The 22,103-nt window shown below is 47.7% G+C and overlaps 1 protein-coding gene across 4 annotated transcripts in view; it reads right to left on the bottom strand.

Moving 5' to 3' along the window:
* CABIN1 (calcineurin binding protein 1) overlaps nucleotides 1-22,103 on the bottom strand; it is a 180,798-nt gene that overhangs the window by 85,455 nt on the left and 73,240 nt on the right. For 3 of the 4 annotated variants that reach the window (XM_029619235.1, XM_029619238.1, XM_029619236.1), the window contains exons 23-27: nucleotides 18,709-18,970; nucleotides 17,797-18,057; nucleotides 17,229-17,380; nucleotides 16,948-17,126; nucleotides 3,205-3,387 (exon numbers count right to left, since the gene is read on the bottom strand). In XM_029619235.1, coding sequence (XP_029475095.1) covers nucleotides 3,205-3,387; nucleotides 16,948-17,126; nucleotides 17,229-17,380; nucleotides 17,797-18,057; nucleotides 18,709-18,970 — 1,037 coding nt within the window. The remainder of the gene's footprint in view (nucleotides 1-3,204; nucleotides 3,388-16,947; nucleotides 17,127-17,228; nucleotides 17,381-17,796; nucleotides 18,058-18,708; nucleotides 18,971-22,103) is intronic. The other variant, XM_029619237.1, reaches the window with a different exon arrangement.

Here is a 22,103-nt window from a genome sequence, read left to right as displayed (position 1 = left end):
ATGGAGACAGAGAAAGTTTTTACTGACACTGCTACGTAATCACTTGTGCCACCTGCAGTTCCTCAGTTCCCAAGCTCAAAATAATCGTAAAAACACCAACAAATTTAACAAATTTACAAAAACTTCCAACAAGTCTGTATTCCATACCATGAAAATCTGTATTCCCTACCAATAAACCTCAGCTGTGTGGACGACTCTCCACCTCTACAGTCTGGACTGATCTGTAGTACTACAGGAACAAAATTTAGCAAGTAAGAATCAATTTTCCTTTCCCTGTATGTACCCAGATCAGTCCAGACTCCTGGGATGTACCATAGCTCCCTATTTAGGGTGGAAACTGGAGAGTCCAGCTCGCAAAACACTCTCGCCAAACAACCGGGACTCCAGATCCCCCACATCTAAGCGATAGAGCCTTGCAAAAGTATGTAGCAATTTCCAAGTCGCTGCTCTACAAATTTCCTGCGGCGAAACCAGCGGAGCCTCTTCTCATGAGACGCCTGAGATCACATAGAATGAGCTCTCAAACCCTCAGGAACTGAACGTCCTTTCACTATGTATATGGATCCTATGGCCTCCTTGAGCATCCTCACAATAGTAGTCATGGAAGCCTGAGAACCTTTCTTGGAACCACTCCACAAAACAAAGATGATCCGACCTCCTGAATCCATTTACCTTGAAATACCTCAACAGAGCTCTGCGTACGTCCAAAAGATTAAGCTCCCTCGCATGAGGTGCGGAAGAGTCAATCTCAGGAAAAGCCTGAAGTTCCACGGACTGAATTCACATGAAACGCCGATACCACCTTTGGTAAAAACGAGGAAACTGTCCAAAATCTGCGGAAATGGATCACGGCAAGATAAAGCCTGCAACTCGGAGATTCTCCTAGCTGAATAAATAGCCACCAGAAAAACAACCTTCAGGGTCAAATCTTTAAGTGTCGCTCTCCAAAGAGGTTCAAAAGGTGCCCCACACAAACCTCTGAGGGCAAGATTAAGATTCCATGACGGACAAATTCTCTTCACCGCCGGGCGCAAATTCTTAGCCCCCCTCAAAGAAACCGAACTACATCAGGGTGAGAAGACAGAGAATAACCGTCTACTTTACCTCTCAGGCAAAACAAAGCAGCCATCTGGACCCTAAGAGAGTTGAAAGCCAAACCCCCACTCTCCCAGATCCAATAATCTGCGACTTAGAAAATTCGCTTGGATGTTTTCTGCTCCTGCGATTTAAGACATCGCTATCCTTTCCAGATGACAAACTGTCCACAGAATCAATTCTTGAGCCTCCTGAGCCACTGCGTGACTCTTGGTTCCCCCCTGCCGACTGATGTAGGCCACCATCGTCACTTTGTTTGAAGGGATCCTCACCGATCGACCTTTGACCAAAAGCAGAAAGGCAAATAATGCTAAACACACCGCTCTGGTCTCAAACCGATTGATAGACTAGGAAGCCTCCGTCGCGGACCAGCAGCCTTGAGTGGACTGCTGCTGACACACCGCACCCCAACCAGACTGGCATCAGTAGTATGAATTACCCAATCCGGAACCTCCAACTCCACAACCCAAGTCAGATTGGAACTCAGAAGCCACCACGACAGACTGTCCCTGCCAACACCCTCGAGTGGCAAAGGAAGGTGAAACTCCTTCGAGAGCGGATTCCGAGACAAAACAGCTCTCTGGAAGGGCCTCATATGAGCGAATGCCACGGTACTAATTCCAGGGTCGAAGCCATCAAGCCCAGAACCTGCAAATAATCACAGACTCTGGGCATCGACAACCCCAATAACTCACCTAGTCCTACGTGAGAAATACCTTGCCCCTGAGAGTGTTGAACTGGGCTTCCAGATACTCAGGGTCTGTAAGGGAACCAAGTGACTCTTTGCCATGTTTACTACCCAGCCAAGCGACTCAAGAGTGTGGATCACCTTCTGAACCAACTGACGACAAAAGTCCTCTGACTTTGCCCTAAGCCAGTTGTCTAGATAGGGATGCACCCGAACTCCTTCCTGGCATAAAGCAGCCGCTACCACCACCATCACCTTGGTAAAAGTGGAGGAGGCGGTATTCTTCCGTGTCCTTGTGCTTATCTAGGGATGGCAAAGAAATAGACTGATTCAATGAAACTCTGAGACAGAGAAACACGAGGGACTGCAGATGGCACTCTTGGTTAAGTAGCAATGCCTGATTTTGCATCCCTTCCCTGCTGGGGAAAGATCTAGGCATCATAGTGGATAATACTTTAAAATAGTCAGCTCAGTGTGCTACAGCAGTCAAAAAAGCAAACAGAATGTTAGGAATTATTAGGAAGGGAATGGTTAATAAAACGGAAAATGTCATAATGCCTCTATATCACTCCATGGTGAGACCGCACCTTGAATACTGTGTACAATTCTGGTCACCGCATCTCAAAAAAAGAGATGGTTGCGATGGAGAAGGTACAGAGAAGGGCAACCAAAATGATAAAGAGGCTGGAAGAGCTCCACTATGAGGAAAGACTAAAGAGGTTAGGGCTGTTCAGCTTGGAGAAGAGACAGCTGAGGGAGGATATGATAGAGGTCTTTAAGATCATGAGAGGTCTTGAACGAGTAGATGTGAATCGGTTATTTACACTTTTGAATAATAGAAGGACTAGGGGGCATTCCATGAAGTTAGCAAGTAGCACATTTAAGACTAATCGGAGAAAATTCTTTTTCACTCAACGCACAATAAAGCTCTGGAATTTGTTGCCAGAGGATGTGGTTAGTGCAGTTAGTGTAGCTGGGTTCAAAAAAGGTTTGGATAAGTTCTTGGAGGAGAAGTCCATTAATGGCTATTAATCAAGTTTACTTAGGGAATAGCCACTGCTATTAATTGCATCAGTAGCATGGGATCTTCTTAGTGTTTGGGTAATTGCCAGGTTCTTGTGGCCTGGTGTTTGGCCTCTGTTGGAAACAGGATGCTGGGCTTGATGGACCCTTGGTCTGACCCAGCATGGCAATTTCTTATGTTCTTATGAGAATCTCAAGACTGTTTGAGGGCTGGTTTCTACTTAACAGAGCTTCTAACTGTGATGATCATTTCAGTGGAGCCTTGAAACAGGTATGTCCCTGGTATTTCTTTTATTCCTGACACTTGGTCCCAAGCCCTAACTGCTAAATCATGTCTCATTCCTGTTAGAGAAAGCAGATTGTTAGAGCCACAGAAAACAGTTTATGCAACAGTGTACCTTTTTCCTCTGCTGCTCCTGGGACCTCTTTATAAGATGTCACTGAATCGGAGCAGGTTACAGGCATCCTTTTCTCTGAGTACAGCTTCTTGGTGCTGTCCTGGGAACTGGCAGGCTCATGGAAAGTGTCCTGTGTGGAGTTTGAATCTGAAAGCACTACTGCTGTGCTATCTTGACTCCGATCTGCGAGGAGAAGGAAATGGGGCAAAATCAGTTCACTCCTCTTTTCACAATTCAGCAAACCTCCAGCAAGAAAAAGTTTCAAAGGGGAAAATAACCAGAGCACTGAAAGTGGAAAGAGACAGAAACCAGGGATGATAACATGGATGCAGTGTAGGTCTAGAACCAAGGAAAAAAACAAATACTCAGTAATTACACCATCTATGTGGCACAACAGCAGCATGCAGGAAGGCTGCAGCTTTCTCAACATTTTAAGTACTGTGGGAAATACAACCGGATCTCAAGCTTGAATTTTTGCTAGATCTCAATGAGGAAGAGGCCGCAGGGATGTAACAATGAGTTTTGATTAGAGGATATGAAAAAGTGAAGTTGTGAAATCAGAATTTTCAACCTGCACCTACGTCTGATATTCAAATTATGGGCAACTTACTCTCACCCTGATCTGTGCAGCCTTTGAACCGCCAGGATATATTTCAGTTATCTGCATGTTAATGAATTTTTTTACCTCTAGGAAAACAATATACAATCTGTCTTCTCAAATACTAATGAACTTGATTACCCTGAGCTTCTAAGAGAGTGCAATCTTGCTCACCTTTGTACAAGCCAAGATGCATGATGCTTGTGTACAACAGTGAAACTGGAACACGGAGTGTGAATGGGCACGTGCCAGATATGGAGGGCTCAATATTCAGAAGAAAACAGCTAGGTAAGTTAGCTGGATAAGTTTAACCTGGCTAATTTACATGTGATACTCAGCAGCGCAGCTATGCTGCTGAATATCCCATATTTGGCACTATTTAACCAGATAAGTTAGGCTTTCTCTATAATGGGATCCTCCCTTTCATGCTGAGACTCCGTCACTGATTCCTTGATGCCAAGTTCCGCCAGAGCTTGAGAAATCATACTGTGCAACTCCTCTCTCCTAAAGAGACTGACCATCTTAGGGTCATCACTGGGATTTCACCGACCTCTATCTCCATCCCCACCCTGGGAGGTCCCCTAATGACCCGGCCCTCCCAACTCCAGAGCTAAATCTGGACTGGAAATTCTCTCTCTCTTTTTTGGTTGGGATGGGAGCATCGCCCCCACCTTGAGGGGTCTCTTTTGGGGATGTACCTTTTACTCCAGGCCCCAGGAAGAGCCTTTCATGAGGAGACTTAACACCAGTCCTCTTCCTAGATAAGGCAGTTTTGTGCATCAACACAAACTTGGCAGGAAAAATCCATTAGCGTGCGAATCCTCTTCTGTAAACTCTGGGGCAGCCCCCTGAAAACTCCAAGGCCCTAACAGAAGTGCCCCGCCATAATGGAGGAGGAGAAGCATCCCCCATCCCGCGACCCCTTGCTCCAAGGGAGAGGAACATAAAATGACCACATCCCTCTGTGGTGCAGCTCTCCCCACTACCTCTGCTATCTGCATCCTGCATCTGAATTTTCTTCCTGGGTGCTTTTCTCCTCCCAGCGGCAACTCCAGAGACTCCTGAACTGCCCGCCCCGTCGCTCACACGGGCCCCCACACAAGCCCGACGCCGAGTCTTGCCTTGCGATCCCCGCATGAAGAACAGTGTTCTACACGCTCTGCGCGAGCTGCTATTTCCCCCTGCAGTGTGCCAAAAACAACCCTGGCCAACTCTAAATCCCCGGTCTCACCTCAGTCTGCCCCACAGACAGGACCAGAGTAAAAGGTTTGCTCCTTCACAGTGCTCCTACGGCCATCTGCACTCCCAGAGCACTGACCACTTTCCCATATCACTTTCTTTTTTTTTTTTAATTTAAAGTTGAGAGTGCCCTAAAACCAAGGATAATACTTTCCTGAATGAAGAATGTAGGAAGACCCAGAGGACTATGAGAGCTGGAGGGAGATGGATGGAGAGAATGAGGGAGCCAGTCCACTGGCTATCAAATCCCTCTGCAGAACAGGACACCAGCAAAAGAAAAGGTCTACTGACCCTCTGCTCACTCCTACTCTACCAGAGTGATGGTCCCAAACCAGAACCAAACACCCCTGGGAGCAATTTAGATTGGAAGTCCAACCGCAGGATTCTGCACCTCCACCATCTGCTGGAGACAGAGAAAACTGAGCAACTGCAGGTGGCCCAGCAGCTCATGGACCAGCAGTACCGGAAAGCTTTTCTCCTCTGTCTCCATCTGCTGGTAGGGGAGAAAAAACCCATGCATCTGGACTGATCTGGGGGGACGATAAGGAAAAGCACGGTTTCCTATCTTTGCCCCGTAACTTGCAAGATCCCACAGCAAATAAAATGTAGGTTCCAGTAACCGATGGGTGGCAGGGGATGAGTTTCCCTTTGCAGCATGCGCTATACACCAGCTCTGTACATGCCATTCTACTCACTGAAATCTGGAGCTAGCAGGAAAGGGAGTGGGACTCAGAGTAAATATATTATGCAGCTGCCAACTCCTATTCCCCTTCCCATTTCCCCTCTTGACTCACCGTGGTTTTGAGAAGTCCCCAGAGATTTGTGTACAATTTGCATGTCTGGAAAGCCAGGCACTGTGGAGGATGGTACAGAATCTTCCCAATGCAAGTGTTTTTTTTCCTTTGGAACACATCTATTTGATGATTATAAAAGTGAGCCCCAACAGCAGTAGGGGATAGCAGGATGAGGCGGCCAGGAGGACAGGGGAACAAGGGTTTGCAGAGGTTAGAGGCAGCACGGGCAATATTGATTACAACATGGTTTAGGCACAACTAACCAACACACACGAAATATAAAGGCAACGACCACAGCTAATTCAAGGCATGGAAGCATAACAAAGACAGAGGAAGACTGCAGTGCTAGCGAGACAGACAGACAGACAGACAGATATTCAGTGCACTTCCTGTCCTGCGGTGTCAATCACTCCATTCCCTGCTCTGAGACCCCACACCCACAAAGCAAGGCATCAGTTAATCAAACTCCAGGATGCATGCACTAATCTAAGATAGCATTTTTTGTTAAATTTTATTTTAATGGCTGAATTTTGCTTCTAGCAATCAATGACAAATCATTGCACTGTCAGCAGCAACCAGCCAGGTATGTGCAGTGATGCATAATGTGATACAGTTTTATTTCTAGGAGGGTTGGTAAGGAAGGCATAAATCAGTAAGTCACACGTGATCAGTGGCTTAGACAAAAGCAATGACTTGCGCACACACAATCCTAAATTTCAGTCTCATGTATTGGAACACTGTAAATCTGTGCAAAGGACAACACACAGTATCCCAAGAATTCCAGTAAAATGAAATGTTTAAAATATATGAAAATAAGCTTTTCAGCCTGCCAGGAGAGGCTAGTGTTCATTTTTTGTGGCAGTAACTATATTATTTCTGGATAGCACCGGATGCTGTGCTCTGTGTAATACTTTCCAATGGATCAACAAAATGATTATCTAGAGATCTGAAGGGACCTGTGTGGGCTTGAAACTCATGGATCACCTGATCTTTGCCATTCATATTCCATGTTCTTATGTTCATCCCCTTTATCTGCTTCTGATTCCAAATGTTTCACTTGCATCTTCCTAAAAGAAAATTATTCCTTACCTGCTCATTTTTGTTCCTGTAGTACCATGGATCAGTCCAGACGGTGGGTTATGTCCCCCGTCCAGCAGATGGAGTCAGACAAGGCTTTGGAGGGTGCTGACATATAAACCAGTGCACCCCCTGTGAGTCCTCAGTAAGGAGAATATCAGAGCCCGAAAACCGAGAAGGATGGATCAAGCTTATTAATCAAGAAATTAACTTGTAACGAAGGCAACTGGCGCCACAACTGAACTTGCAAAAAGAACTGTAGAATAGCCTCAAAGAAGCAGAGGCGAAAACCGAATAAAATAACCAAAAGAGAGACGTCAGAAGGGCAGATCGAGCAGAGAAAGACCCCAACCCCAAAATTATTATTAGGGAGGGCGTCTGGACTGATCCATATTACTACAGGAACGAAAATTAGCAGGTAAGGAATAATTTTCTTTTCCCTGTACGTACCAGGATCAGTCCAGACGGTGGGATGTACCAAAGCTTCCCTTCATAGGGTGGGCCCCTGAAAGCCCTGCTCGAATGACGCTGTTGCCAAAATACCCTGAGGTTGACGACTGGAGGTGTAGACGATAATGTCGTGCAAAGGTATGCAAAGATTTCCAGGTCGCCGCCCGGCAGATCTCCTGGGGGGAGACAGACTGGCTTTCTGCCCAGGACGCCACCTGAGATCGCAGAGAATGAGCTTTGACCTTCAAAGGAGGTGACCGACCCGCTCCAATGTATGCCGCCACAATGGCTTCCTTAAGCCATCTGGCAATCGTTGTCTTCATGGCCTTAGAGCCCTTCTTCGGTCCCGACCAAAGGACAAACAAGTGGTCCGACACCCGAAAGTCGTTGGTGACCTCTAAGTAGCGGATCAGGCTGCGCTTGACATCCAGGTGATGGAGAGATCGTGACTCGTCTGCGGCAAAGGACGGGAGTTCTACCGTCTGATTCAAATGAAATGCCGAGACCACCTTGGGTAGGAAGGAAGGCACTGTATGTAATGAGACCCCAGAGTCAGTAAAACAGCGATAAGGCTCCCTGCATGAAAGCGCTTGCAGTTCTGAAACCCTGCTTGCAGAACAAATGGCCACCAGGAAGACAGTCTTGAGAGTGAGATCCTTGATGGTGGCGTGGCGCAGCGGCTCAAAGGGAGGACCTGCCAGAATCTTGAGAACCAAGTTGAGGCTCCAGGAAGGACAGGGGATCCTGGACCGGAGGCAGCAGATGTTTCGCCCTCTTGAGGAAGCGGGCGATATCCGGGTGAGACAAAAGAGAGAGATGGTCGGGCAACTGAATAAGTGAGCCCAGAGCAGAAACTTGTACTTGTAAGGAGTTGTAGGTGAGCCCCTTCTCTAGGCCGGCCTGTAGGAACGTGAGAATCTGAGGCACCGAGGCCGTTCTGGGTCGAGTGCCATGAGAGGTTGAAGTTTTCCGAGCCTTGAGGAAGGTCATAACTACTGCGTCAGGGTATCCTTTGCGTTGAAGCCGCCGCCGCCTTTCAAAAGCCAGGTCGCAAGACAGAAGCGTTCTGCCTGGTCGAAAAATACTGGCCCTTGGTGCAGGAGGCGAGGAAGATGGCCCAGGTGTAGAGGACCGTCCAAGGTGAAATTGACTAAGTCCATGAACCAAGGACGTCGTGGCCATTCCGGGGCCACCAGAATGACAAGCCCCTGGTGCAGTTCTATCCTCCGAAATACCTTGCCCACTAGTGGCCATGGAGGAAACGACCGGAATGGGGGGCCCCAGCGGATCCGGAGGGGGGGAGGGGGCTTGATGTCCAGCTTCTGTAGAATATGGGGGATGAGTGAGTCCAACTCGTCCTTCTGAAAGATCAGGAGCACCCGCGGGTCATCGCCTTCCATCTGTGTGGCGAGGAGGGGATCATCCTGATGGAGTGGGGGAGTATCCCCACCTGATCCGGGGCTGGGCCTGCCCCCCCAGCCAGTGGGAGTACGAAACACACCCTGGAGGACCCATGGGTGGCCCCTGGTGCCCCCCCCCCCCACTGAGTCCTGGGCCCCCGAGGGAGCATCCGCTATCCTGGGGACTTTGGGTGGCGGGGGTCCCGCCGTGGGCTCCATAGACTGTCCCATCCATTGCAAATAGGCATTATGCATGAGCAAGATAAAATCTGCAGCGAAGGTAGGGGGGCCCGGGGGGGGGGGGGGGCGTAGAAGAGTCTCCCGACTGCCCCTGGGGGCCCAGTGGCGGAACCGGAGACAGAATCGACAGGGGGATATCCAAAAAAATCCTCCCTGTCTTCTCCTAATGGCTCCTGCATGCGATTCTCCGATTCCAAAATGGCCGCCGTTCCCGCGCGAAGCGGCAACAGGGCCAGCCCCTGCGCCCTAGAGCGCGCTGAATCGCGCAAAAAAAGGGCGTCCTGGCGGCTGAGAGGTGCTCTCCCCACCAGGGAGGCACCTTGTGCACACCCCCTCGTGGGATAACCGCGATCCCGGTTCGCCACACGCCGAGCAATGCGACGCCCTCGGCATGCTCGGGGGGGGGGGGGGGGGGGGGGGGGAGGAGGGACAGAGCCGCTTTGGAGCCGGGAAAGACGCGCCGCGGGGAGTGGGGAGACGCGTCCGCTACACCTCCGACCCTGTTAGTGGCAGCAGAGGAATGGGACTTCTCTGCTGCAGCGGCCCCGGGGAATGCGCATCTCTGGGCCGCGGGGCGGAATGCGGCGAGGGAAGGGAGAGGTTGAAACCTCCAACATCCACCTCCCTACTCCAGGTACCTGGGGAGAAACTCTGTAAAAAGGAAAATAAAGATTCACAAGAAATTCCAAGCAGAGAACTTACCCCTTGGAGAAAGAAATGAGAGAGGGAGAGGAGACAGGACAGCACTGCCTGAAAATCAATAGAAACTCCCTACCCCTTCAATTTTTTTATTTTTTTTTTTAAATAACTCGATCCACCCTAAGAAAAGGCCAAAATAAGAGAAATAGTAAAGAGGAAAAAGTATCCTCAAGACAGGGGAAGCCAAACTTCCCCTACTCCTATCTGCTGGAGTCAGAAAGATACTGAGGACTCACAAAGGGTGCACTGGTTTATATGTCAGCACCCTCCGAAGCCTTGTCTGACTCTGCTGGATGGGGGACATAACCCACCGTCTGGACTGATCCTGGTACGTACAGGGAATACAACTAATTCCTCTTCCTCTGTTTGACTCCTGCCAAATCTGCTCACAGATGAGTCTAAAACTACCTTTGTAAATTGCTACAGTCTATGCTTTTGAATTGTCTATAGGTTTTACCTGCGTTAAGAGCACTTAACGCGGTTAAATGGGCTTTTAAAAATTGCTGTGATAGTATGTTACATTTATATTTTCCTTTGAAAATTACTTCCTTAGTGTCAGGGTTCAAAAAACCTGGAACCCAATCCAATAAGCTTGCTAAAGAAACAAAAATAGAAAATACAAAGAAATTTCCTAAAAGACAGAATAATAGACACAATTTTTCAGTGTCCAGCCTATAAATATAGGCATCTTGTGTATACAATGGCACAGACAAAGAGCAGGAGAGAGGAGTAGGCCAGAAGCAGAGGCAGGAAGGCGGCACCCTGAAAGAGGGAGGCTAGAAAGCAGAGTTGCTTACCTGTAACAGGTGTTCTCCCAGGACAGCAGGATGTAGTCCTTACATGTGGGTGACGTCACTGGACGGAGCCCCATCACGGAAACATTTTCTGTCAAAGTTTCTAGAAAGCTTTTACTGGCACACTGAGCATGTCCAGCATACCATGATCCCTGTGTCCACAGGGGTCTCCCTTCAGTCTCGTTTGTAGCAAAAACGTGCGAGCAAAAAATAAAACTACAAAACGTAAGCGGACCCAACTCCGGGGGGTGGCGGGTGGATTTCGTGAAGACTACATCCTGCTGTCCTGGGAGAACACCTGTTAACAGGTAAGCAACTCTGCTTTCTCCCAGGACAAGCAGGATGGTAGCCCTCACATGTGGGTGATTAGCAAGCTACAGGCTGACTCATAGTGCAACAGGCCAATAGCAGACAACTCGTGCAGCAGGCACAATAACTGGGGTGCTATTGGCAATGAGGCAGCCTGAAATCACAGCAGGTGGTTGTGGAAGGAGTTGGGGATTATACGGGAACAAAGCTCTGCAAGACAGATTAGCCAAAGGCAGAGTCTTGACTGCCTTCCTTATCTAAGCAGTATTGGGCTGCGAATGTGTGAAGAGAGCTCCATGTTGCAGCCTAGCAGATGTCGGCAATTGGTACTGAACGATAGTGTGCTACCGATGTTGCCATGGCCCTTACAAAATGTGCCTGCACTCACCCCTGGAGAGGAAGGCCTGCTTCCTCATAGCAGAATTCTATACAGTCTGCTAGCCAGGTGGAGAGAGTTTGTTTGCCACTGGAACTCGCAGCTCGTCTTTGTCAAAGAAACAAAGAGTTGGGTGGATTTCCTATGGAGTGCAGTGCGGTCTAGATAGAATACAAGTGCACGCTTAGAGTCCAAGGTGTGCAAAACCCTCTCGCCCTGATGAGAGAGAGGCCTTGGGAAGAGTGGGCAGACTATAGACTGAATAAGGTGAGAGGCTGTGTCCACCGTAAGAAGAGATTTAGGGTGAATATGGAGGACCACTCGGACACGGAGGAACCTAGTTTCGGGTGAGTATGCAACAAGGGCTTGTAACTCACTGACCCTTGTAGCAGAGGTGATGGCTATGAGGAAAAGAATTTTCCATGTTAGAATTTTAATGTTATAGGAATGCAAAGGCTCGAACGAGGAATGCATGAGCCTTGTAAGCACTACATTTAGGCCCCAATCCGTAACCAGTGAGCGTAGAGGAGGCTTAAGTTGTAGAAAACCCATGATAAGCCGACTCATAAGGGGTTGAGCCGTTAACAGGGCATTCCCTACTCCCTGGTGGTACGCTGAGATGGAACTGAGGTGTACCTGTGTGGAGGATGTCTGGGGACCAGAATCCGAAAGGTATCCTAGATAGCCCAATAGAGATGGACAGGGGCAGGAAAAAAAGGGCCAATATATTTTTGTACACGTCATTTGGTAAATTTTGCCCATTTCGAATGGCAAGACTTACATGTTGAAGGTTGTTGTGAAGTTACAAGTACCTGAGAATGTCAGTGAGTCTGTGTTATGAGATTGGCCTGTAGGCAGGCGAATTGGTTCCTGGAGTGATAGGTTGAAAAGTATGGGGAAGTTTAATTGAGGTCAGTACGGGGTTATGAGAATCATTAAACCCCTGTTCTGCTGTAGCTTCACGAGAGTTTTGGCTATGAGCGGTATCGGAAGAGACGCCTATAGGAGGTCTTTGTTGCAGGGGCGAGCAAAGGTGCCCATGGCTAATGCATTTGTATGCAGGTGTAGGGAGCAGAATCTGTCCACTCTGTGGTTCAATTCGGACACAAGAGGCCAATGGTTGTTGATCTCAGCGCTAGAAGATTTTGCTCGCTACACATGGATTCAGAGACCACTCGTGGGGATGGAGACATCGATTGAGATGGTCTGTTAGTATGTTCGGTATGCCTGTTAGATAATTGGCCCGGAGATGCATGGAGTGTGTGAAGGCCCAGGCTCAGAACTGTGCGGCTGACTGGCAAAGTAGATAAGAGCCTGTGCGTCCCTGTTTGTTCGAGTACCACATTGCTACTATGTTGTCTGTCTGAATCCACAAAAGTTTTGTGTGAGAGGCAGTGTTGGAAAGCATAAAGGGCATAACACATGGCTCGAAGCTCCAGGAAGTTGATCTGAGACTTGTTATGGAGCGGAGTTGATGCATTTTGGGTTGGAGGGTATTGATATGAGTTCGCCAACCCAAGTTGGATGCGACCGTGGCCAAGAACATGTGAGGATTTAGTACGGGAATCAGTGATATGGAGCAGGGACGAAAGCGGTGAAATGGCTTAGAGCCACTGAAATTTTAAAATCTACTGAGTTCTTCTCATGGCTAGTCTGGCCATAGGATCGTGGAATCATGTGGCCCAGCAATGAAAGATTTGATGGGCTGAGGCTATGTTGCATGCATGCAGAGATGTGGACAATTTGATAGGATGTCTGCGCAGTTGCTGGGCAGGAAGGCCGCTGCGACTGTAGTGTCCAGATCTGCTCTAGATTTATGGTGAGTCTTAGAGAATTTAGAGTTCCTTGTTTGAACTGACTCCTTATTAGGTAATCGTCCAGGAAAGGAAACACGTGAATGCTGTTCTTTGTAGATGAACGGCAGATGAACGCAAGGCATTTGGTGAAAAACACAAGTTGTCGAAGCTAGTTCGAATGGCAGAACTTGGTATTGAAAATGTTATTGACTCACTATGAAGCGAATAGATAGTCCAGAGAATAGAGGCAACCCCCTTGTTGTAGTAAGGGAAGCATGGTGCCAAGAGACACCATTCTGAACTTTTCTTTCTGAAGAAATTGAGATTTCTGAAGTCCAGGATGGGCGGAGGTCGCCTATTTTCTTTGAAAGTACGAAATAGCGGGATTAAAAACCTCTACCTTGTTGTGTCCAGGGAACGGTATCCTGAGCCCTGGTCCTCAGTGGGATGGACCTTTCTGGTCTCTGGCAAGGTAGAAAAATCCAGGAGTCTGCCCAACTGGTGGAGCTGGTGTGATCTGGATACCCATTGGTCTCACACGGGAGCATGAGCAGTAAAAAGTCCTTCTAGCATCCCTCTTCGCTGGTTTTACAGCCGAGGAGAGAGGATTTGCAAGAAACGTAGAGAGCTATTACAGGGTCTCACGGCGGTCTTGCAATTGAACCACTGTCTGCTGGAGCTTGTGCCTGAAGAGATTATCTGCGGTGCATGGCAGATCAGCTAGATTATCTTGGACTTCAGGCCGTAAGTCAGAGGCCGAAAGCCAGGTTACCATCTAGTATGGAGTCCTGTTGCTGGCAATGGGAGGACATTTCGAAGCAATCATATGTTGCTCGAATTTCATGTGGATGGCAGAGAGGTTCCCTTGGTGTTGTTTCAAACATAGCTGGTAAACTGCAATATGTGACACCAATATGGTTCTTGGAAGATATTACGACCTAGAACCTCCCGAAACTTCTGGTCCTTTTTAGTGACCAGGTCGAAAGGGATGGTTTCAGGCACGTCCTTAACTTAGGTCTCGATGGGATCGATGCCGAAGCAGGATTAGAGTGCCCATCGCTCCTCGAGAATCCCGGGATAGATATAGGGGTCCATGGAGGCTCAGAAGGACGAGTCGGCATCGATGACTTAGGTTGTCGTTGGTAGGTGGCACAACGAGGAGGTGCCACAACGGTGCGAACATCAATGGCTCCGGTGTTAGTAGATTCCGGAAGGCATCGATGACAGTCTGACGGTCGAGGACATCCAGCTCCTCCCTGGAAGCTGGTATAGGTAGCGCAGCTACAGGGGGAGACAGGCTAGGCGTTACTGGCACTTCCACATGAATCTGTGGTGGCTCAGTACCCGGCATCGGTGTTGGTGGGGAACGCCTCGGTGCCTCAGGTGCAGTGGAGCATGGAGATTCTTGTACCCGGGCCTGCTTCGCAACTGGCTCAATGGACATTGATGCCGGTGCGGTATCAGTGCCAGCACCGAACGCGGGACCACGTCGGTGCCGGTGATGATGTTTCCCCTCGGTGTTTGGCCCGGTCATTCTCCAGCACCGAGTAAACCGCCACTGATGTCCAGAATGGCGAAGGTAACACACGGTTACCGTGGCAGTGACAATGTTTCCCTCGATGCTCGGCCCAGTCATTCTCCAGCACAGAGGAAGATGCCACCGATGTCATTGATGACTGACGGTCACCGTGCCTCTAGTGCTCTTGGCATTATTTGTTGCCCAAGGATTACAACGGGCTCTGGTTTAGAACCTGAAGTATGGAGCATTTTCTTTAGGCGAGGGCATCGATGGGGGCCGTCAACGGGGCGTGGACGGCATCAACAGTGGCCCTGGCGGCAACGGGAATCGTGGATGTCCCAAACCCTCTAGCCCTGATGGACCCAGTGGATGTTCGCAGCAAGGACACTCGCGGGTATCGTGGGGCGGACCGAGTGAAAAGGTGGCCACAGTTCAGTTGGTAATCCGTGGGAACCGTTAGTGAGGTGACAGGAACTGACCGAAAAACAGGGCACAGTACTCACAGAGCGTTGATGAAATGTACGCGAAGGGAGACACGTGTAGGGAAAATTATTTGTGAAGTAAAACTTCAAGTGTTTCCGTGAGGAAAAGTTGTGAGAAAAATCTCACAGAGCTCCTAAACGCGAGGCAAACTGCATCGCGGAAAAAAGAGACTGAAGGGAAGCTGAAGCATGCCATGATCCCTGTGGACACAGGGATCATGGCATGCTGGCCTTTATCAGTGTGCCAGTCAAAGCTTTCTAGAAAATTTGACAGAAAAGTTTTCCATGATAGGGCTCCGTCCAGTGATGTCACCCACATGTGAGGACTACCATCCTGCTTGTCCTGGGAGAAAAAAAATATGCCAGTCCAGGATCCTCTCCTGAACCCACCTGTTAACTTTAGGCTCAACCAGGACCCAAGCGGAGCCACCTACCACAAAGAGCCCAGAGGGAACCTGGGAGTGTGACCTGGGGACCTGTTTTACTAGGAGAACAATCTCAAAGCAGCTGTTGTTCTAGGAGCCAAAGGTCCTGCTCTACCAGGGGAGGCAGCCCAAAGACTATTGGCCTGGGAGCAGTACTGGAATTTGTTCTACCAGAAAGACTCAAAGCTCTGGAAGCAAAGAATCCTCTTGCACTAGCCAGCATGTGCCACCATCTGCTGGAGACAGAGAATACTGGCAAGTGACTTATGTCACTAAGAAGTTGTGGTCCTCAGTCTCCATCTGCTTGCAGGGTGGACTGGTCTGGCAGGAGGAGGAGGAATGACATCTTTCTTTTGGTTCTCCCTTCCCCATTACTAACATGAAGCTTTCTTACGACACTTCCATTCAGGTACTTATTCTGCTGGGGTTGCAAATACATTGGCACAATACATATTGAACCCCAGAAGAAATCCAGTGGATTGGAATAAGCCTTGAGGTCAATAAGCCTTCAGCCAAGTAAATCCCACCCATTCAAAATTCCACCCTTTACTCAGCTAAATTTGTGTAGGGAAAAATCACTAAGGGTAAGAAAGGGGCAGGTTTTATAAACTTAGCTGGGGAGTACACTTGTGCAGGGATATTCAACAACACTTTTAGCCAGATAAAGATAAGCGGATATCCCACCATTCAGCAGGCTTTTCAATCTCTTTCTCATTTCCTTCCAAGTGCATGAAGCTGTCAGTGTGGCTCCCTGTAGTCGTGTTTCAGTGCCCACTGAGGCAGAGGCCTCTTCACCAGTACCTTGCAAATTTAGTCTCTCTCCTCTTGCCAAATAAATGAGCAGGCCTCTCGTGTATAAACTATATGTGCTGCTCCTTCACTCCAACCCACAGCCATTACTGGCAGATGAGAACAGTACTGAATACATAACCTTACTACCCAAACAGCGTCTCTCACAAGCCTGCTGCACAACACCATCCCTGCAGTCCCCTATTTAGGTGCTCTAACAGGTTATTTTTAATCATACTGGATATCAAGGCTGGCAATGAGGATTTTTCTGTGTTTGTCAATACAAGTAAGTGAAAGTGCTTCTCATAACTTCATGGACCATGCTCCCAGAGATCTGGTCAAATGACACACTGCAATATCCCCTTTTACAGTATGTAAGGAGAAGTATTTTTATGTAAACCGTTGTTACACCTGTAAACCGGAGTGAAGGCCTGCGCCAAACTTCGGTATATAAAAACATACAAATAAATACAAATAAATAAAAGTACTATTTAAAAACACACCGATCCACAGTGTTCCCTTGTACCATGCCACAAACTGAATTCTGACTGGCTGTGTGGCTCACATGCTCTTTTCTGTCTGATCCTGCTTGATTAGCTGTGTGGCTGTGTGCAGTGATATTGCCCGCGCTACCACAGACCATCACCCCAACCCATGTGGTGCAATCAGAGTGAGAAAATTGACTGCCCCCTGATCACAGCCTTTGTGATTAGAGCACCTCCCTGTGCTGGCAGTATTGAGAACAGGGGACTGTACCGTCCGGTGTTGCCCGCTGACGGGAGGGTTTACATTTGATGTAATCGTGGTCAATCGGAGTGGCTGTGTAAGGTGGAGATGTCAGACCTGGACCAGAGGAAGAGGGGAGGGACGTCCCAGGGCCCGGCACTGTCCCAGCAGAAGAGTGGGAATCCTCATCCAGTATGCAAGCCTTCTCCCTGCAAGTGGAACAAGAATCAGGATTCCAAGGCAGGCAGCATAAAACAAGGTGATCTCAACATCACACCTGTAAATTACATGGCACGGAGGTCAGCACTCACTTCTCTGCAACTTTTGGGGTATTCTTCTCCTTGCCCATGGCAAAGGATCCCTCGGAAGCGTCCTTCATGAAGGTGAACAGCAACTCAGCATCCATGCTAGAATCCATCTTTCCCACCAGCTTCAGGATAGAGGCATGAAGCCGGAAGTACACCTGCCAGAGAAGCCAGAGCGTTTCAAGACCTCAATCGCATACTGAGCAAGTCAAAATCAGAAAAATAAGCCCAAGCTGATTCCTGGGGGGGGGGGGCAGGCAGGGGTATTGGTGCAAAGCAAACAGTGCTGCAAGTTACAGTACTTCCACCCCCCCAGTGACAGGAGTACTATAGCTCAGTCAAAACCAACCATAAAGAACATGTTACAGAGTCACAGCTATGGTATCTGGGCCAATACGATGGAAATCTTGATACGCTAAAAGAAGGAACACATTTAATGGCAAATTCTTTGTGCTGTTCCTAGCCAACGCATCAGGGTACAGGCCAGAGCAGAAGCCAAGTGCGCCCAAGCAAGGTGAAGAGGCCTGGCTCGTTTCTCATGCCATGACAAGTGTCGCCTCTCCTGCACTCTCACCTCCAGGGCCTCCATGGCAAGCTCAGGAGGGTTGTGATAGTGGATCTTTTTGGGGTATCGAGCAGCTTCCTGATGCAGATAGTATCCTGCCTGACTATAATGCTGCAGGTAAAGGGCTGGAGCCTGCTTCTGCTTCTCAGCGATCTTTCCCAACATGTAGTGAATTAGCCACTCCTCCTCGTCACCGTCGCCCTCACAGCGGGACGCTGCGCTGAAGCATTGCTTTGCCGTCTCCAGCATGCTGTCACGACGCTCCTCCATCTGCAGAGAGGGAAGAAGCAGCTGGTTCCTAAACGGTCACCTTCAACCCCCCTCGCTGCACAGCTCTGTGATTAATGCACATTACAGAGTGAATCTGGCCCTGCTACCTAGTGTCAGAATCATCTACATCCCTGGCAATAAGAACAATACTGCTAAAAACAGAATGCTTCTTTCTTAGATAGGTGATTTTGCAACCTGTTTTTACTCAACAGCCATCAGTTTCAGATGTCTGCTATCAGTTAATATTCAGAAACTTTCGTAGACTCCTGCTCTTCTGAGATTCACATTCTACATAGCTGCAGTATTATTGGCATGAAATATTGTAGATTGAAGATATGCATGAATTCCTCACTGTGCTTTGCTTTGTGCAATGGACACCAATACTGGGCCCATTGCACCAGACACTGCAAATAATCTGTCAGTTTGTTTTATACAGCATCCTTGGTTCAAAGCATCTGAAAAAAAAAAAGAGACCTGAGCAGTACAACACATCATGTAATGAGGAACTGAGCCTCAGAAAAGCAGAAAATGAGGCAGGGACAGGATAATTAATGGGACCAGGGCAGAGGAATTTAGGAAGATATCCATCCTGAGGCACCTCCTCTCACCTCACTATCTGAACACAAAGACAATTCTGTGGGTGCCCCTCACCTGCTGAACCACCTCTGCCGGAAGCTCCATCTTCCACTGCTTCAACTGGCGTGAGGCGAAGGAGTGCAGTGCATAGGACATGGTGCCATATTCAATCCAGAGAGGCAGGTTGGATCTACCGATCTCCAGGGCACGCTTGAAGCAGCTGAGGACAGGGGTCGAGTGTTTCCAAATCAGGCCATCACTTTTCAACTCATTGGAGTTCAGCTTGTCCTGGATGCGACTTGCTCTGGCCAGAGCCATGCCAGCCCAAGAATCGAACCTGGGGAGATATAAACACATCCAGTGACTCCCCTAGCATGTGTCAAACAGCATGCTTGAGATGCATTATGTAGCTCGAGAATCGATCTTGGGCAGTGCTGGACATACGATGTATAGCAATGATACTCAAGCTATCATTCTGTCAGCCACTTGAGCAAGGGTCTCAAAATATTGCTTCAAAATGTGTTTTTTTCTGTTAACCTTTCAAATGAGGTGTGTGTCATTTTTTTCTGATGTTCTAAAATGACACCGCTGCAAACGAGCTGCACTGAGAACCCTAAAGAGACACATGCAAAATCATGAAAGGACTTGAACAAGTTAATGTAAATCGGTTATTTACTTGTCAGATAATAGAAGGTCCAGGGGGCACTCCATGAAATTAGCAAGTAGTTCATTTAAAACAAATTGAAGAAAATTCTTTTTCACTCACCACATAGTTAGGCTCTGGAATTCAATGCCAGAGGATGTGGTTGCAGCAGTTAGTGTAATGGGTTTAAAAAAGGTTTGGATAAATTCCTAGAGGATAAATCCATAAACTGCTACGACAGTAATTAATAAGCAATAGTAGCTTGTGATCTATCTAATGTTTGGGTACTTGCCAGGTACTTGTGACTTGGATTGGCCACTGTTGGAAACAGGATACTGGGCTTGATGGACTCTTGGTCTGACCCAGTATGGCATTTCTTATGTTCAATGCTATAGGCCGAACATCACTGGGACACATTGTCTTATCCATCAGAGAGGAGAGCTGCTTAACCTGATGGCTGTCTCCCATTTATAATTTAAAAGCTATTTTATTTTTTTATCAGAACCCCCAAAATGCTGTCTACATTCCAAAAACAAAAAGACAAAGCATTCATCAGCAAAGTGAAGAATCAGGCTCCTCTCAAAAGACTGAGTCAGTAAAGTTATAGTGGCCACCAGCCAAATGTGTGAATGCATCAAGGCCATGTGTGCATCAGAGATCTATTGTGGGGATCCTAGATAAGAAGCAATGCATTCTGTTATGTGCTCTGTTACCGCTGATGTGGGTACAGAGAAAGATTCAGATGGAGCCAAGCAGTGCATCAGTCAATATAATGCCAGGCCTGGATGCTTCTAAAGCCTCAGGAATACCAGCGGGTGCAAAGTTGGAACTGCAGTGGATTTTAACTAATCCGCTGGCAGCTGATATAGAAATGGGTTGCACCTATGCTTGCAATGAAGACACATTAAGTTTTAAGTTGTATGCCTTGATGGAAAAGCTGTAGATCACTGGTAAGAGGCCAGCTATGATCTGTAAATATAAGCAAAAGGTCAGCTGCAGTGTTCACAGTATAAGTTTGGGGAGAAGAGACTGTGTTGTCAGCATGTCGACAGTAAAACTGAGCTGAGAAACCAAGAAAAGTATGCATGCTGACAAAAGAAAAAGTGAGAGCAGCAAGAACAGAGTGGCATGAGCTATCATTTCGATGTGTGACGTAACACTGACCTTGCAGAAATGGAACGAAATACACAGTGGGAACTAAGCAATAAAGTTTAGCATGCTTGCAATGCACTAACCACCTCACAGATAAGTTTTCAAAGGAGTTATGCAAGTATATGTAACATTATTGTAAAACCTTTTGATAATTCAATGGCATATACTGTAGCAATTTTCAAAAGCCACTTGCACATGTAATACCCAATTTTAAGCATGAAAATGCTTTTGAAAATCAGTCCTTAGCATGTATGTTAAACCCAGCCACACCCATTAACACGTGTGCAGTAAAAACAAGATGTGCATGCCTGCTCATCATCATCCTGTGCAGTAACCATGAGGCCACCCAGGCCGTTCTCTAACCATCTGCTCTGGTGTACAATTTCCTCCTTGTCTGTTATAAAGTCATGGAAAAATCTGATTGAGCTGCAGATCTGTCCAGACTAGTTTTACTTATAAACCTTGCTAGGCTTCTATCTAGTTGTCCTGATAGATGAGGTCTTTTCTCCCTAATTAGGGATCTTGGTGGATTGGCTGTTCTTGTGGATGGGAAGGAGGGAAGAGATTTGCACAAAGAACAAAAGTGTACTATTAATATAAGCATTTTAGTACCCAAACTGTTGTACCAAACATGTTGTTTCTATTTTATGTCTATTATAGGAAAATTGGTTCTTACCTTAATTTTCATTCCTGAAGTACCCCAGATCAGTCCAAACAAGTGGGTTTTGCATCCCTACCAGCAGATGGAGACAGAGAACCAAAGACTTTGAGGCACTGCTATATAACCTCAGTATTGACCTGAACCCAAGCCAGATTAGAGATCAACCACCCCAACTATTGTGTAAATTAGGGGAAAACACTTATCCTGAACAACAGAAACCCTTGAGCATAGCATAACCACCAACAGCTCAAGGGAGAACAAAACAGTCAAGCCATCTTCTGAAGGCTCTGAATATGTACAACCTGACAGTTCTTCCCAGAAAGTATGCCATAAGATGGACTAGCTACCCTGGACTGATCCGTGGTACTTCAGGAACGAAAATTAGCAGGTAAGAAACAAATTTTCCTTTCCTGTTCGTACTCCAGATCAGTCCAGACAAGTGGGATGTACCAAAGCACCCCTACACTGGGCGGGTCCGCAAAAGACCCCCACGCAACATATTTTCTCCAAAGGACGTCGCACCTGGAGCCTGAACATCCAAACTGTAATGACGAGAAAAAATGTATGACGACGACCACATCGCCGCTCTACGAATCTCTTGCGGCGACACCAACTGACACAGCCCAAGAAGCAGCATGCGCCCTAGTAGAGTACGCATGCAATCCATCCAGAATTTTTCTTCCTTTGCAAACGTAGGCCGAGATAAATCACTTCCTTCAGCCAACGCACTATTGTGCCTTTGGAGGTCTTGCAACCCTTTTTTGCACCTCCAAACAACACAAACAAATGAGCCGACCACCAAAAACTGCTGGTGACTTTTAAATAATGTAACAGCGCCTGGCAAACTTCCAAAAGATGGAGTTCCCTGGACTCCAATGATTCAGTCGACCAATTCGGGAAAGCAGGAAGCCCTACTGTCTGACTCAGATGAAAGGAAGAAATCACCTTAGGAAGGAATGAGGGAATAGTACGCAACAACACTCCCTCGAACAAGATTCTCAGCAAAGGCTCCCT

The sequence above is a fragment of the Rhinatrema bivittatum genome, chromosome 11 (genome assembly GCF_901001135.1).
Source record: "Rhinatrema bivittatum chromosome 11, aRhiBiv1.1, whole genome shotgun sequence".
Lineage (NCBI taxonomy): Eukaryota > Metazoa > Chordata > Amphibia > Gymnophiona > Rhinatrematidae > Rhinatrema > Rhinatrema bivittatum.
Note: the sequence above shows the minus strand (reverse complement) of the source record. Positions and strands in the feature narration are given on the sequence as shown.